Here is a 14912-nt window from a genome sequence, read left to right on the forward strand (position 1 = left end):
TCTCAGAGTTCTCGGTCACGCGCCTGCCCTGCTGACCCCTGGAGCAGGGAGAGAGTTGTTCATGGTGATGCTGGCTGGGCTAGACCAGGAAGGGCACTTGGAGGCACCCTTCCTTGTTTTGGGTGAATTTGGGGACAGAATTATGCACAACTGTGATGTCATCTCCCACCATAATCCCGAGTTCAGGCCTATGGGGTATTTGGGTTTTTGGCAGTCAAGCCAGCCCTGGGCCTCCGTGCCTGCTTGGAGCCCACTCCCAGTGACCATCTGGAAGAAGTTGAAGTCTTCAGAGATTAAGGTGATGCTGGAGGGTAAATGAGCATATCAAAGCATGGGGAGAGGGAAATTGCCTTTAATAAGGGTGGATGTCCCCAGAAGCTAAGGTGTGGGTAGGGGCTAGGTACCTAGGGGCAGAAGACACCAGCCAAACCGTCCACCCCCAGGTACATGTTGACTTCCTAGTGATGAGAAGTGGACATTTCATCAGGGCTTCGAAGTAGGTCACGCCTGTATGCTGGGGGAGAAGGGCTGCCTCCGAAGAGCCCCCAGGACCCTGGGGATTTGTGGTGTAGAACTCAGAGGAAGGCTGCATGTGGACAAATAGTCCTGAAGGCCCTTGTCCAGCTTCTGCTTGCTGCCAGGGAGAGAAGAAGGTCACTTGGGCTTCTCCCTTCTGGGTCCTTGAGACCAGGCTCTATATTTACTGCATTCACCGGCCTACACTCACTGGACCACAGCACCCCCTGCTCTGAGAACTTCTATGACACCCTTGGTCTGCTCCATCAGTACCACACTTTCTTCCTGGCATTCAAATTCTGTCCAGGCGGCTCCAGCCTTATGACTACCATCACACTCCTGTGTAACATAAGCCTGTCAGCATTTCCACCCTCATACCTTTGCTGTTCTGCGCAGCTGCAGGCCATCTCCTCTCCCACTCTGCTTTTGAAACTCAGCATACTCCACTCCTCCTCCAGGACCATCACAGCCTGTACTGATTCCTTTTGTCTTGAAATACCACCAACAAGGACTGCCCCATTTCTGAGCTCCTTAGCACATCTTACATCTCTAAGTGTCTTACTTGTTTACAAACATTCATCAAGCAGAAACTGTGACAATGTCACCAAACTTTTAAATTCTCTTTGCCCAGTTTCACAAACATTTAGCTCCAGCAGTACTGAACTTGCCACTTTTTCTCCAAAATTTATATATATATATATTTTTTCATGCTTCCATGTCTTTTCTCATGATGTTTCCTCTACATCAATGCTTTTACTTATCTTGTTGGGCTTGAAACCCTCCTAGTTGCCTTGATGATCCATATCAAATATCCCTTCCAGGTGATTCCCTGATCTCCCCAAGCTGGCTCTAGTGCTTTTTCCAGCACTTTTTAAGCCCCTGAGCTTCCTGCTGTCATGGCACTGATCACAAAGGATGTGACTGTTAGTTACTTGTCAGCTTCTCTCATTAGAGAGTGAATTCTGTGAAGAGAGGACTCAGATGGGACCAGCAGCTGAGCAGGTAGTCAGCATCTCTATGGAAAAAATGGGCCCTAACTTGGGCACTGCTCCTTGCCCAGCTGGTGGGCCATGTGGATCTCCCCACTGGAACCTTAGTATCCCCTCTCTCAAACTGAATCTCTGTGGTCCAGACCCAAGAGATGCCAGGTAGGTGTGGGAAGTCCTGCGCATGGGAATGCCCACCTGAAGTGTACATAGCAGAAGAAGCCTACAGTCTGGATGAGGAGGAAGAACAGAAAGATGCCAGGCTGCAGGCACGAGGAAACCCTTGGGGACCTGCCAGGTGAGCGAGGGTCCTTGGCTGCTGCTCTCTGAAAAGAGATGTTCTAAGATCTTAGATCAGCTTCTTACTCAGAAGGAGGGAAGGGACCTAGAATCTGGACCACTGTGGGGTTTTGTTTCCCTCTCTCAGTGTTGGGGAACCCTGGCTGTCATCCAGGGAACTCGGAGAGGGGGTAGGGTACAAAGCTGCCTCCCTACCCCAGCTCCTATGTCCCTATTTGTGGGAACAGCCAGGAGGGCCTGGGACCTGGGATCTTCAAGGGGCCGAAGGCTCTAGAGATAAGTGAGAGAGAGAAATACAGAGCAAAAGACAAGGTGATGGAGAGGGCGAGGAAAAGAGCAAGATGGAGGAGGGCACAGGAGAGAGCGGACTTCACCACCAAGCTTTGAATGATCTTGGCCACAGCCCATTCCCATTTATCCTCTGGTCCTTGTGGGAGTTGGACCAAGTGATCTCCAGGGCCCTGCTGGTACTGACAGTCTGTGGGAATCTCCAGAGAGCAGAGAAGGCAGAGAGAAGATGCAGTCCGTGTGCCTGCATGCCCGTGTGCACGCACACACAGACACGGACACAGGTGTGCCTGCCAGGAGTCCCGGGGGGAAGGGCAAAGGCAGGAGGGGCTTGGGGCGGTGGAAGTGCTAGAAGGAGGCTGAGCCGTGTGGTCCTCACTCCCGTCCCTCTCACCGCTGGGCCCCGCAGGTCCTTCTGCAGGAGGCTCAGGATCTGGGCCAGCTCTGAGAAATGGTGCTTGGTGCCCACAGGCAGGTAGAAGACCTGGGCTCTTGAGGCCATGTGAGCAGCTGCATCTCTGGTACAGAGTGGAAACCAAGGGAGAGAACCCATTATCCCTTCTGATTGCACCCAAAGTACCTAATCATGGATTTCCCATAATCCTCAAAGGCAGCACCTGGGCAAGGAACCAGGCACCACCCATAAGGCCCCTTTTGGGGACTGGTGGTCTTCCCCCCAACCCAGAGCTTCTCCTTGAGACACTTTAGCTCAGAGAAGCATCTCCCGAGAAGCATCTCCCTTAAGCTGTCCGTCCCAACCCCAGGGTCCCTGGGCTCTGTCTTCCATCCCTGGCCCTCGGGGATTTATTATCCTCTTCTTCCTCATGTCCCCAGCCCCAGGGAATCTAGACGTAGGGAGAAGGGCTAGGGTTAGGGTGCAGCCACAGTATGCAGCCTGAAGCCCCTCTCCTCCCATGGATGGCATCAAGGTGACCCCCTGCCCCTAGGGCTCCATGGGTAACTCCAGAGGCCTGGGCCTAGAGTGGGATGCTGAGGAGCCGGAGGTGGGTAAAATGAAGTCAGGGACTGCCCATCCCCCAACTGGGCCTGCTTTTGGTTGTGTTCCCTCCAAGAACCCCCTCAAAATGTACCCTCCTTCCAGAAGCTATCATTGAAGGAAGGCTCAATTTTACTAACCCTCCCTGGGGTGAGAATGTCTCAGGGAGTTGCGTTTAAACCAGGAGTTTCAAAACTTTAAACTTGATTCAGTTAAATTCAGCTCAGTTCAATAAACCTAACTCTGCCCCTAGCCCCTCCCTGTTTTCCAGGCTTTGTGCTTGCTGCTCAGGAGATGATGAAAGTATTAAAGGACTGATGAGGGGGTCTTCAGGCAGAGAAGCAAGTTGGTGGGTGGGCACTCCTCTTCCCTCTCCCTCAGGATCCTCCTCGCCTGGTGCCCTTACCTCATCTCTTGCAGGTCTTGCAGCAGAGTCCGCTGTCCATGGAGTAGGGCACTGACCTTGGCTGAGTCCTGCAGGGGTACCAGCCTCTTCTCTAGGGCCCAGGGCACAGCCCCTCTGCTTAGAGTTCACCTTCCCCAGGGATTTGCAGCCCTCTTCCTTCTAGAGGCCTCACTCCATTACCTGGGCCCTCATTTTGGATACACTAGGTTTATCTGACCCTTTGCCTCTGGGCTTCTGATTTTCCACTCCTCCCAAACCATTCTCCCTGAGAAGTCCCCTTTCCCCCTCCCTCCTCATCCCCACCCCCAACCGAGGTCCCAGCCAGTCAACTCCCAGAGCTTGAGCTCCCATCTTGCCCAGTGACCTGGAGAGGGAGCCACCTCTCTCAGGGGTGGGTGGAGCCTGGCAGGGGAAGTCCTGGGCCTGGTGGTAGGACCAGGGAGACATGGCCTTGGAGGACCAGGTCCCTTCCCTCTGCCCTATTCCAGCAGCCCAGGTTCAGCTGCTCTGTCCTGAGGATACGATTCAAACCTCGAGCTGCCAGAGCCCAGCTCACAGGAGCCACTGGCCTCTTCTGCTCGGCATCTAACATCTTGACTGAGCTCAGCTCTCAGGCCCCAGGCTGGGTCTGCCACGGGACGTGATTCCCTGGGGGAGAAGCCAGGATGGCAGTGGAGGGGAAACAAGGATTCTGGTGCATCTGAGCATTAAGCAAGCGTATGTGAATCAGATCACGTGTGGAGCTACATGCAAATAAGCACCCAGTCTATTTTTGTCACTTGTCTAGAGATCCGCATCTAAATACCTGGCAACTCCTTTCCCCAGCCCCAGCCATGGGCTCTGTGGGCCTTTGCTTGTGCCAAGCCCCCCAACCCCCACCTCACTTCCCCGCCTGGCAGATCCACGCCACACTGCCACCTGCAGCATTTCACCCCTGCCCTCCTTTCCCTCCAGGGCTTCCCAGGTGGCACTAGTGGTAAAGAACACACCTGCCAATGCAAAAGAGATGCGAGTTCGATCCCTGGGTTAGGAAGGTCTAGAGAAGGGCATGGCAACCCACTCCAGTATTCTTGCCCCATGGACAGAGGAGCCTGGTGGGATACAGTCCCTGGGGCCACAAAGAGTCAGACACGACTGAAGTGACTAGGCACACATGCACACACTGCTATCTCTCCAGACCTTGGGGGAGACAAGTTCCTGGGTAGAGTGCTTGCCCCTCTTTCTGGACAGAGAGAGCTCACTGGGGTCATCAAATCCGGTGCCTATGGAGCTCGGCTTTGCCGGGCCTGTAGGCAGACCCTTGGGTGCTCAAAGGGCCACTCACCCAGCCTCCCTCAGGCCTGATCTGGCCTGGGGACCCCAGCTGCTGCTTCCATTGCCGCTCAGCCTGCGCCAAGTGCTTGGAGAGGCCCTGGAGGGCCTGCAGGATCTGGCTGTGTCTGTGCAGTGTCTCTTCCAGGCCGGAGCTTTGTTCCCCTGGGGATCAGGGCAGAGTGGAGACAGGCAGGCCACTGGGGTGGGCAACAGAGCCTGTCTTTTGAAGCAGCCTTGGAGGGGCAGAAACGTGTGGCTTCTGCCTCCAAGACTCTCCCCTGAAAAGATGTGTCTGGGTGGTGGGGCAGAGCCTGCTTAGGTACGGCCTCCTCAGGCACCCCCCTTCCCGCTGGTTAAAGGGCTCTTGGTTTGAAGGGAAGAGGATACTGTGACCCTCAATCGAGTCCCTGGCCCACCTGCCTATTCCCTGGGTCCCTACCATCTTCCTGGACTCCATAGTTCAGCTTTGGAGTCATGTCTTCCTTGGTGCCCAGGCCCAGCGTTGCCCGCAGCCCTTCCAGCTGCTTCGCCAGGTGGAGCTGCTCCATCTCCAGGAAGGGCTGTGAGGGAGGCTGGAGAAAGCAGACACAAACTTAGGCCCCAAACCCAGAGTCAGGCCAAAGGAATCTTCCCACAGGGCCTCCCTCAAGCCCTGTCCCCTCCCTGACCAGTCACCCTGGCATAGGCCCAGTCCTCCCAGCCCTGCTGTACCTCCGCCACACTCACACACACTCACACTCACCCACACACACACCGAGTTCTCCCTCAGCTCAGACACCAGGCCCAGTCCTCCCAGCCCTGCTGCACTGCCAATCTTTACACCCGTCTCTCCCACTGTGGCCCAGACCGCAGCAGCTCCCTCAGGCCTTTGTCTCTGCCACTCCCTCTGTTCCTTCAGGCTCATCTTTGCCATGCCGTCTTCCTGCTCCCCTGGCTGGTTAGGACCCCTCAGTGCTCCCACAGCTCCTTGAGGACAGGGCCTGGCTCTGGGTCACCTCTGGCCCCCAGCACTTCCCAGCACAAGGCTTGGCCTGAGTAGAGCTCCGCAAGCAGGTAGAGAGAAGGGTTGGAATGACCGGTCTGACAGCTGGACATGAGCAGAGCATCCGCAGAGGGGAGGGGAGGGATAACTGGGCTGCTTCTCCCCCAGCCCTCCCCCCAGGGAAGGCCCAGGTTCAGCATTACCTCTGGACCTGGTTCCCACAGACTGAAGGTCAGGAAGGACAGGACGTCATGGTCATCTAGAAAGCAGGGTAGCGAAGGGAAGGGAACTCACTCCCTCAGCCCTCACCCCCGGCCTCCATTATGTTCCAGGCAGGCAAGAGATCAGAGTGACTGAGCAGCTCTGACCCTCATCTTGCCTCTCTTCATAGGAAAGGTGTGAGGATCAGATAAGCAGACAGGTGGGCTGTGAGGGTTGACTCCAACAGAGAGGTAGAGGGGGGCCCCAGTGGATGGGAAAACTGGTCCTGACTAGAGCCACAGCCACAGGCCGAGCAGTACCCTCAGGCCCGGAGCCTGGCTGCTCCTGGCAGAGGAACGACACAGGGGCCGCCGCCTCATGATTCTGACCACGTCACTCTCCTCCTTAGAAACCTGCCATGGCTCCCCAGTGCCTAGAGTCTAAACAGCGAAGTCCTGGCATTCCAGGACGCCACCTCTGATTGCACCCTGCTCTCCAGCTGAGTTCCTCCACAGGCTCTCTGTTACATCACATCCTTTTGCTCCATTTCCTAGATGTCCCTCATGGCTGCCCCTCTTCCTCTTGCCCCACAGATCCCAGCTAGGGACCCTTGTGGAGCCAACAGTGACATGGAAGTGACTCGTGTTTTACCGCATTTGAGACTTTCATCAACTCTGCAAGGCAGACACAACCTTCCCCCGATGGTAACAGAGGTCCAGAGAGGGTTTGTGGCTTTCCTGGGTCCCACAGTGAGGAACTGGCTGGCCCCACCCTAGTGCTTCTTAGAAGGGGTGTTCAGTGGGCACCGCTCCTCTGCCCAGAAGGCCCTCACCTGCCAGGATACTCGTGGCCGCCGAGACCCCAAAGAAACCTCCAGGGGCCAAAAGCAAGGGCCCCACATCGACACAGACCTCATCTGGGTCGCTGGGAGTGAGGCCGCTGTTCAAGGACACCTGAGGGACAGAAAGGGCATGAGTCCCTCACAGGGGGAGCCCACTGCTCTCCCCCAGCCCCAGCAGGGGCAGTGTCCCCACCTGACTCACTGGCTCCCTGACCTGGAAGGCGGGTGGGCAGCTTGGAATCAGAGTGACATGGAAGGGCTCGCACACCTGGGCTCGTGCCAGCTCTCCCAGGCATGTGCTGGAGGCAAGTTAGTCTGTGTAGAGAGCAGGGATCCCTATCGGTGTTGCCCGTGTGTGCCAGGGACCGCGTGTGCTATCACAGGTGTGTCTGTGGGATCGTGGGAATCCATAGAGCTCTGAGCCCTGTAACCTGCACTTCCTGCTTAGTAGACCCACAAAGGCAGGAGGGACGACTCACACGCAGCCTCTGCCCCCAGTAGGTGATCCGTGCTCTGAAGGGGTACGGCCGGTTCCGGAAGTCCTGGCGGCAGGAGCCCAGCAGCAGGCTGCCTCCATCCCTGTGGGCACTTGGAATCCAGCCGGGCCACACAGGACCCAAGGCCTAACCAGTAGGGGTGGTTCCAGAGGCCGTGCTGCCCAGGCCTGCAGTGCCACCCGCCCCCACTGGTATGGTCTAGCTCCAGCATCCGTTGCTGTATTCTGCTCTCACACCAGAAGAGAGAGGAGCAGGAAAGTGAGCCTTGCCTGGCAGAATGCTGGGACTTGGAATCCACAGAAGACGCCGAGGCCCGCCCTGGGACGCTTCCCTAGGGCTCAGCCTGGACCAACAGTGGGATTTCTACCCACAATCCCACAGGCCCACCACCGCCTCCACGCTCTCCCACTGGCTTCCCTCTGGGTACGGCTTCTCTTTCTTCTTTCTGCCAGTCTTGACCCATAGCAGGACAGACAGCACGAGACCCATCGTAGCAGCCAAGGACAATATGACCAGCCGGCCTGCCCACGGGGGTGAAGCAGCTGGTCCAGAGAGTTAGGAGTGCGGAGACATTCTGAGTGTGTCTGGGCTCGTGGACAACACAGAAGCTCTGACGGCAGCGAGCCCGTCACCACCGCCTTCGGCCGATAGGGGGCAGCACCGAGCAGGAGAAGGGGCCCCGGCGGCGTGTTTGCCCTCTGAGCCCCTGTGACCTTGGGCAAGTTGCCTCACCTTTCCAAACCCGAGATCCTCCATCTTTAAAATGAGGATAATAATTGAAACTATCTCATAACATTGTTATGAGGGTTAACCAAGCCATGAGCCTGAAGTGCTTGGCGTAGTGCCTGGAGTACAGTAAGCTCAGGTCATAAATGTTAGCAATTATTCTAATTGTTATGAGCTAAGAGAGATGTGCTAAGAGACACTGATGACCTGGCCCAGCTACTGAGGAGGCATCCTGGCTGCGGAGGGATGGGGAGCCATGTCATTGGAGAGAAAGGGACAGTGCTGGCAGGCAGGCAGGCAGCTGGTGCAGGAAAGGGTGTGGACCCTCCACCGGCAAGTCTGGCCTCAAATCTCAGCTCCGGGCACAGCTGTGTGACCTGGGGCAAATCACTTCTCCTCTCTGGGCTCAACATCTTCACCTGTAATTGGGGCCTAATAATCGCCACTTCTCAAGAGTGTCAAGAGGAGATGATGGGAGTGAAAACACTGACCACAGGCCTTACCCTGCGTCATTTCACTACACCCGCTGCCCTGGGGCTGTTGGGTTCAGTGAATTGAGGACTCCGTGGAGTAATTCCCAAGAAGGGCAAGCCAACCCTGGTCCCAGGCCCTGGAGGAGGCTTGGCTGGGACCTAGTGAGAGGGGGGCCCTGGGCAGTGTCATCAGCTCAGATGAGAGGGCACCAAGGACACACTGCCCTAGGAGGAGGGCTCTCTGTGTGTGGGCCGCGTGGGTACCCACCAAGCTCCTTGCAGCCCAGGAATGAGGCAGGGGCCAACCCAGGCGGACCCTTACCCAAGCGGCTCGTAGAGGATGTGCCTGTCTGTGGCCAGAACGTGGATGGCAGGGCTGTTCTGTGTGGGAGGCAACAAGCAGTCTGAGACCCAGGCACAGGGCAGAGGGTGAGGGTGTGGGCGGGACAACGGGCAGGAGATCACCACTCACCTGGGCATCTTGGGCTGAGGAGTCGAAGAGGATCCCAATGCCGTCCCCCAGGTCTGGCGCCCCCAGGACAGGGCCTACCTGGCCCCTGCCCTGCGTGTACCACATGGCCTGTGGGTCCACAGCTGCTCAGCTCAGGGGTCCCTGCAGGACGCTGGAACCCCGGGCTCACCACCAGCTTCTCTGACCCACCCCTCTGCCGGACCTTCGTGGGGACCACTCACCATGCCCTGGGCTCCCCGGCGCCCCGGCCCGGTCACCCTCATCTGTATCTCCACCTCCCAGGCAGGGAAGAGGACAGGGGTTGTACTCCACACAGCGCCACTCCGGTTCCGCATGGATGGGGCCAGCCGTACCTCCTCCAGGCCCGGGATGGCATCTGTGGGCCAGGGCAGCTCAGGGCCTGGGCCCCACCAGCCCCTGCTCCCCCATCGCTCTCTCTCACTGGTCTAGGCTGGGCTCCAGAAGGAGGAAGGAGGGACCATCACAGCCAATAGGTAATAAGCCGGCTGGTCAGACAGTGGAATCCACCAGAGAAGTGGGGACTGGGTCTTTGCCAGGCGGAAGGAGGATCAACAAAGTCTCCAGACACACATGGAGCGCTTTACCTGCCTTCTCACATAAGCCTCACTGCAAGTCTGTGCAGCTTGCTTTTATAGGGCCTCATTTTATCTTTTGATTATTTATTATACTATTTTTGGCCATATGGCATGGGGGATCTTAGTTCCCCAACCAAGGATCGAACCCATGACCCCAGCAGTGGAAGCTTAGAGTCTTAACCACGGGACCACCAGGGAAGTCCCAAGGCCCCGTTTTATAGATGAGGAAGCTGAGGCTCAGAAAAATTAAGGAACTAAATGAATGGGAACCCAGCTCCCTCTGATTCCAAAGTACAAGCCATTTCCACCATGAGAGAGATTTGTGTCCAAAGGGAATGGCAACCCACTGCAGTATTCCTGCCTGGAGAATCCCATGGAGAGAAGACCCTGGCGGGCTACAGTCCACGGGGTTGCAAAGAGTCAGACATGACTGAGCAAGTGAGCATGGGAGCATTGTGTTTCTCAGAGGAGGAAAGAGAGGCCTGTGAGGGAAAGGACAGCCAGAGACCACGAACGCAGGGGAGCACCCTGAGAGAATAACCCGGCGGAGGGCCAGGGCTCCAGGCTCTGGACACATGGGTATGTCCAGACAGAGGTGAGCCTTCCTGGTGGGGGCACCTAGGGGGCATCTCAAGGTGGGGAAAGCATGAAAGCAGAGGAGGGGACTGGCCGTGGGGATGGAGTGGATGTGAGAATTACCACTGATGTGGGTGGGATGGGGGAGAGGGAAGGAAGGGGCGAGAAACTGAGGCAGGCTTGGCAGGAAACAGAGAAGGGAGGCCAGAGGCCCTGCCCCAGCTGCCTCCACTCCCCTGTGGCCTGCCAGCCTGGAACCTGGCCCAGGGCCCAGACCCTGCCAGCATGTCCTGGAGACTCCTAATCCAGCCTGTTTGCTCAGCAGAGGCCAGAGCTGGGGGCAGGGAGGCTCAGAGGCTGCAAGGCCAGGAGGGCTGGAGCCCTTGGGAGCTACCACCGCCTCTGAAGTGGCATGCAGGAGGCAGAGGTTGCCCATGTCTGCCACACTTCTGTGCTGGGCCTCCGGTGGATTGTTCAGGGGACCTCATTGCAGACTGCAGGCTCCTCGAAACTGACTCAGGCCTGTGTCTCTGGGTGGGGCACAGAGGACATGGGGGTGAGCCAGATAAAAGGATGAACAAGTGAATGGACAGTGAGCATATCTCTGAGTGACCTTGAAGAATGTGCCTCTGCTCCCCGATATGTCCTGGAACACCCTAGACTTGGCATGGCCCAGAACAACGAGTGTGGTCCTAACATCCTGTACCTGAGGCAGGGCCTGCTCTGTGCTATGGGGAGCAGCCTCCTCCTCTGTTTACCTCCTGGGTCTTTGTGAGGGAGAACTGGGCCTAAAACCCTGCTAAGAGGGCCTGTCTTCTTAAAGGGATATTTGCTGTGGTCTTAGGAATGATGCTGTTTTTCAGACATTACATCTCATAGACACAGAAATACACAATGGATCTGCTTTCTCTCTTCGGTTTGGCTGCTAGGAGGCTCTAAACCCGGTTCATGGCTCAACTCTGAAGAGTGGGAAGGCTTCACAGCATATATTTTGGCAGTAAGCCATGTTCTTGGACTCATTTCATGCCTCAGTCCTAACACTATGTCTCATTCTTCTGGCTTACTCCAAATTTAAATTCCTCTCAGTTGCATAGGTCCATATAAGTCCTCGAAAATCTTTTTAGAAGAAGACCGAGTAGAAGACAGATTGTTTGTAGGTCTGGGTTTGGAAGGCCCTGAATACAACGTACGGGCTAAAATGCTCTTGTGCTTGCTTCCGCCCAACACACACGCACAGGGCAGGGCTGGGACCCTCTCTGGTGAAACAGCTAGCCACGAGGCTGCCTCCCTCCAGGCTGCCCCAGGTCTCCTGGATAGCCATGGCCTGACGGTGTAGCGCCAGAGGATCGGCTTGTGCGGATCCAAGCTGCCTTGCGTCTGTGAGTCTGAGCCTATTAGCAGGTGTGTGTGTGTGCACAGGTCCATGAGGCAGGGTGGTGAAGGGATCTCCAAGGAGAGGCAAGAAGAGAAGGAGAGAGAAGTCCCAGGGCAGAGAAGGGGAGAGGCAGAGAGGAGAAGCTGAGGCGGACGGGTAGGGGTGGGGCTGTGGTGGTGGGGCAGGAGACAGGTCGGCTGGGGGGTCCTGGGGCCCCTGGCACTGTCTGCTCCAGGCCTGGCCCCATCTTGGCAGTGGCTGTACTGGCAGGCCCACTCCCCACCCAGTCACGGCCACCTGGAGCTGGTCAGCCCCTCCCGTGCTCCGAAGAACACTGGGCAAGGCTGGTCCTCACCCGACATTTTACCTCCGTGATGGCTCCAGAAGGGTATTCCAACCCCAGGCAATGCCAGCCTCGGTCCTTTGAAGCTGAGCTTGTACTCAAATCTTCGCTGAGGCAGATGGCCCCCCTCAGGGCTGTGGGGGTCCAGGAGTAGGAGGAGCAGAAGGCAGAGCAAGGGATCCAGGCCACAGACCACCCTCATTGCGAAGGGAACTAGCAGCCGGGCCCCAGGGTGGATTTGCAGCTGGGAGGATAGGGAGGGGCTCCTGGGACGGCGCCAGGTGGGGAGGAGCCAGGATGGCCCAGAACCTGGGTTTTTGGCACTGTCCTCTCCCTCCCTCCCCAGCACAGACATCCTGTTCCTTTCAGGCCTGATCTCAGGCCCCACCCTTTACCTCCAGCCTGATGAGGCAGCCTGACCTCCTGCCAACCTGAGCTCTGCCCTGCTCCTTGGCTCAGGCCATCCTTCCTCCTTCCTTCTGTCCCCGCGGCTGCAGGGCCTCATCGGGATCACTGGGACGAGCCACCATCAGCAGCTCTGACTTTCCTCCCTGCCTGGGATGGGCCCCGGCATCCTGGCTCCTTCCCGCGGGTGGCTGTCCCTGCTGTCTGGCCATCACCACCACCCCCATCCTTCCCTGTCCTGCTCTCGCTGCCTTGATTCTCAGCTCTCTCCCATACTCCCAAACACTCATGCCTCCAAGCAACGTGGTTTCCTCAACGAAGGAATTATGTGAGAATAAAAAAAAGAAAGAAATTATGTGAAAATAGAAAGGGAGTCTCAAGAGACAGAGCAAATAAATGCACCGCATGGACCTTGTGAGGGGAAAAATGAGATGGGGAAATTTGAACACTGGATATTTGATTAAGGGATTCTTGTTAGAATTTTTAGGAATAATAATGGTATTGTGGTAGAATTTCTTTTTTAAGTCTTACGTCTTCTGGAGAACTATACTAAAGCTTTATGGATGAATTGATATAACATTAGGATTTGCTTCCAAATCTCCTAGAACTTGGGTGGGAAGAGGGGAACAGGGTGTGCATGGCAGAGAATTGGTCTTGAGTTGATAACTGTTAAAGTTGGGTAGTAGGGACGTGAGGGGTCCTTGTATTCTAATCTCTACTTTTATATGTTTGATAATTTCCATAATGAAAGAAGTTTTGAAAAAATAAGAAATCCTGGGACTCCCCTTGGTGGTCCAGTGGTTAAGAATCCGCCTAGCAATGCAGGGGACGTGGGTTCGATCTCTAGCTGGAGAACTAAGATCCCGCATGCTGCAGAGCAGCTATGCCCACGTGCCACAACTAGAGAAGCCTGCATCTTTTGCAACGAAAGAGTCCACACGGTGCAGCCAAGACCTGGAGCAGCCAAATGAATTAAAAAAAAAAAAAGCTGAAAAATCCTGTATCTCAAATATTTTCATCCAAATAAATTTTGGTTTTCCAGAGTGCCTCCAAGAATTCTGGATAGCTTAAGTTTTACTGTACTTTGTAAACCCCCAGTAGAATTAAGATACTGAAGCTCTACAAGTTAATTAAAACCACGGCTGCAAACGGAAAATTTTAGGACACGCTAAAAGAAGAACTTCATTTCTCTACACTGAGCCCTCAACCACCTCCACTTGCTTCTCCCCCTTCCTTTTTGCAGCCAAGCTGTGGAAATGGGGGGTCCCTTCCAGCCCTGCTTCCTTGCCGCCCCCTAAGTCCTCCCAGCTCCTGCCCTCCCCACCCCCGCGCCCTATGAAAACTGTCCCAGCAAGGCCTGACGATGCCCGCTCTCTGTACCCAGTGGACACTTCTCAACACGGTCTCTGCAACATGAAACGCTGTGGACACCCCTCCCTTACTCCTGCTCTGAGAACGCCCGCCCCAGAGCTCACCTGCCTCTTTGCTGCCCCCAGCCACCCCAGGAATTGCTTCTTGATCACTCGTGTCCCTCCCTGGTCCCTCCCATCTCTCCAAAGTCTCCATATGCTACCTGGCCAAGCTCATCCACACCCACGGCTTCAAGCACCTTCTCTGGGCCCACAATCCCCAAATCTCCGCTTTCAGCCCAGCTTCTCCTGGAGTCACAGGCCCAAATAAACATTTAACTCTGGAGGGGACCTTTCTGCTTGGATGTCACAAAGGCTCCCAGGCCACAAATCCAAACCACTCTCTTCTGCAACCCCCAGCACATCCTCCTCCAGGGCTGGGGTGTAATGGGTGGACCACCCACCTTACCAAGCTGGAGACTGGAGTGTCCCCAGAGCCCTTCCACGGTCCCTTCCTCTCCTCAGCCGTCAGTAAGCTCTTCAATTGCTCCTGCCGCCCTCAAACTGTTACCTGATGCTTTACTCTCTCCAAGCCTCATGTACCTTATCTGTAAACTGGAGATAATAATAGTGTCTCTCTCCAAGGGTTGTTTGGAGGGTTAGATGAGATAATGCATCCATTGGAACAAAGAGGGGCAGAACTCAGCTCAGTAAAACACCAGCTGTGTTCATCTTCCTCTCCACCTCCTACCAGGTCCCCCATCAGGCCTCCGTCAGTCACCTCCCACCTGGCCTGTCAGCCTTCCCACCATCTCCCCTGTCCCATTCACTCTAGCCAGACTCCAGCCAGAATCCTCTCTCTACAATGCAGACCTGGCTAAACTCTGCCCCCAATCCTTCTGTTGTTCTTGGTCATCTTTGCATAAACTTCTCACGGGGCCTGCAAAGCCAGGTGGGGTCTAGGCCCTGCTTTCTCTTTAGCCTCACTTGCTCCCAAACTGCATCCCTTGGCCCCTTAGCCCCGGGCACACTTAAGCCTCTCACCTCACTGCCTTTGTCCAGGCAGTGCCCTTCCTTTGGCAGGATCACCCTCCCTTTCTGTCCCCGATGGTCCTCCACTGTCTGAGAAGCTCCCTCTGTCCTCTGCCTCCCTGGCCTGGGTGGCAGTGGTGACACCCACCAGATTTCTGGGTACTGAACTGAGTTCTGAGCAGGTTCCCCCAGGTCCATGAGCTCCTTGGGTGAGAAATCCTCTCGCTCATCTACGAC

General features: G+C 56.0%; 1 protein-coding gene across 2 annotated transcripts; it reads right to left on the bottom strand.

Moving 5' to 3' along the window:
- Positions 1–334: 334 nt before the first annotated feature.
- LMAN1L (lectin, mannose binding 1 like) lies at positions 335–12135 on the bottom strand. Of its 2 annotated transcripts, XM_004017849.6 has the most exons (13): positions 11914–12135; positions 9221–9375; positions 9000–9107; positions 8850–8908; positions 7311–7410; positions 6823–6943; positions 5993–6048; positions 5247–5379; positions 4818–4969; positions 3494–3561; positions 2485–2608; positions 1701–1828; positions 335–634 (listed from the first exon to the last, which is right to left on the bottom strand). In XM_004017849.6, the coding sequence occupies exons 1-13, from the start codon at positions 12089–12091 to the stop codon at positions 502–504; spliced, it is 1515 nt and encodes a 504-aa protein (XP_004017898.3). In that variant the 5' UTR covers positions 12092–12135; the 3' UTR covers positions 335–501. The 2 variants fall into 2 exon arrangements, with proteins under 2 accessions (XP_004017898.3, XP_027812982.1); XM_027957181.3 differs by lacking the exon at positions 3494–3561.
- Between the last annotated feature and the right edge of the window lie 2777 nt (positions 12136–14912).

This window comes from Ovis aries, chromosome 18 (assembly GCF_016772045.2).
Source record: "Ovis aries strain OAR_USU_Benz2616 breed Rambouillet chromosome 18, ARS-UI_Ramb_v3.0, whole genome shotgun sequence".
Classification (NCBI taxonomy): domain Eukaryota; kingdom Metazoa; phylum Chordata; class Mammalia; order Artiodactyla; family Bovidae; genus Ovis; species Ovis aries.

What these genes read in the sequence shown, in the direction of transcription:
- LMAN1L (XM_027957181.3), bottom strand. Translation starts at nt 12,091, where the DNA reads ATGAGGGTGGTCTGTGGCCTGGATCCCTTGCTCTGCCTTCTGCTCCTC. An exon ending in GGCCACGAGTATCCTGGCAG is followed by an intron (nt 6,049 to 6,822) that starts GTGAGGGCCTTC and finishes CCTGCTTTCTAG; the next exon opens with ATGACCATGACGTCCTGTCC. An exon ending in AGGACCTGCGGGGCCCAGCG is followed by an intron (nt 1,829 to 2,484) that starts GTGAGAGGGACG and finishes ATCTCTTTTCAG; the next exon opens with AGAGCAGCAGCCAAGGACCC.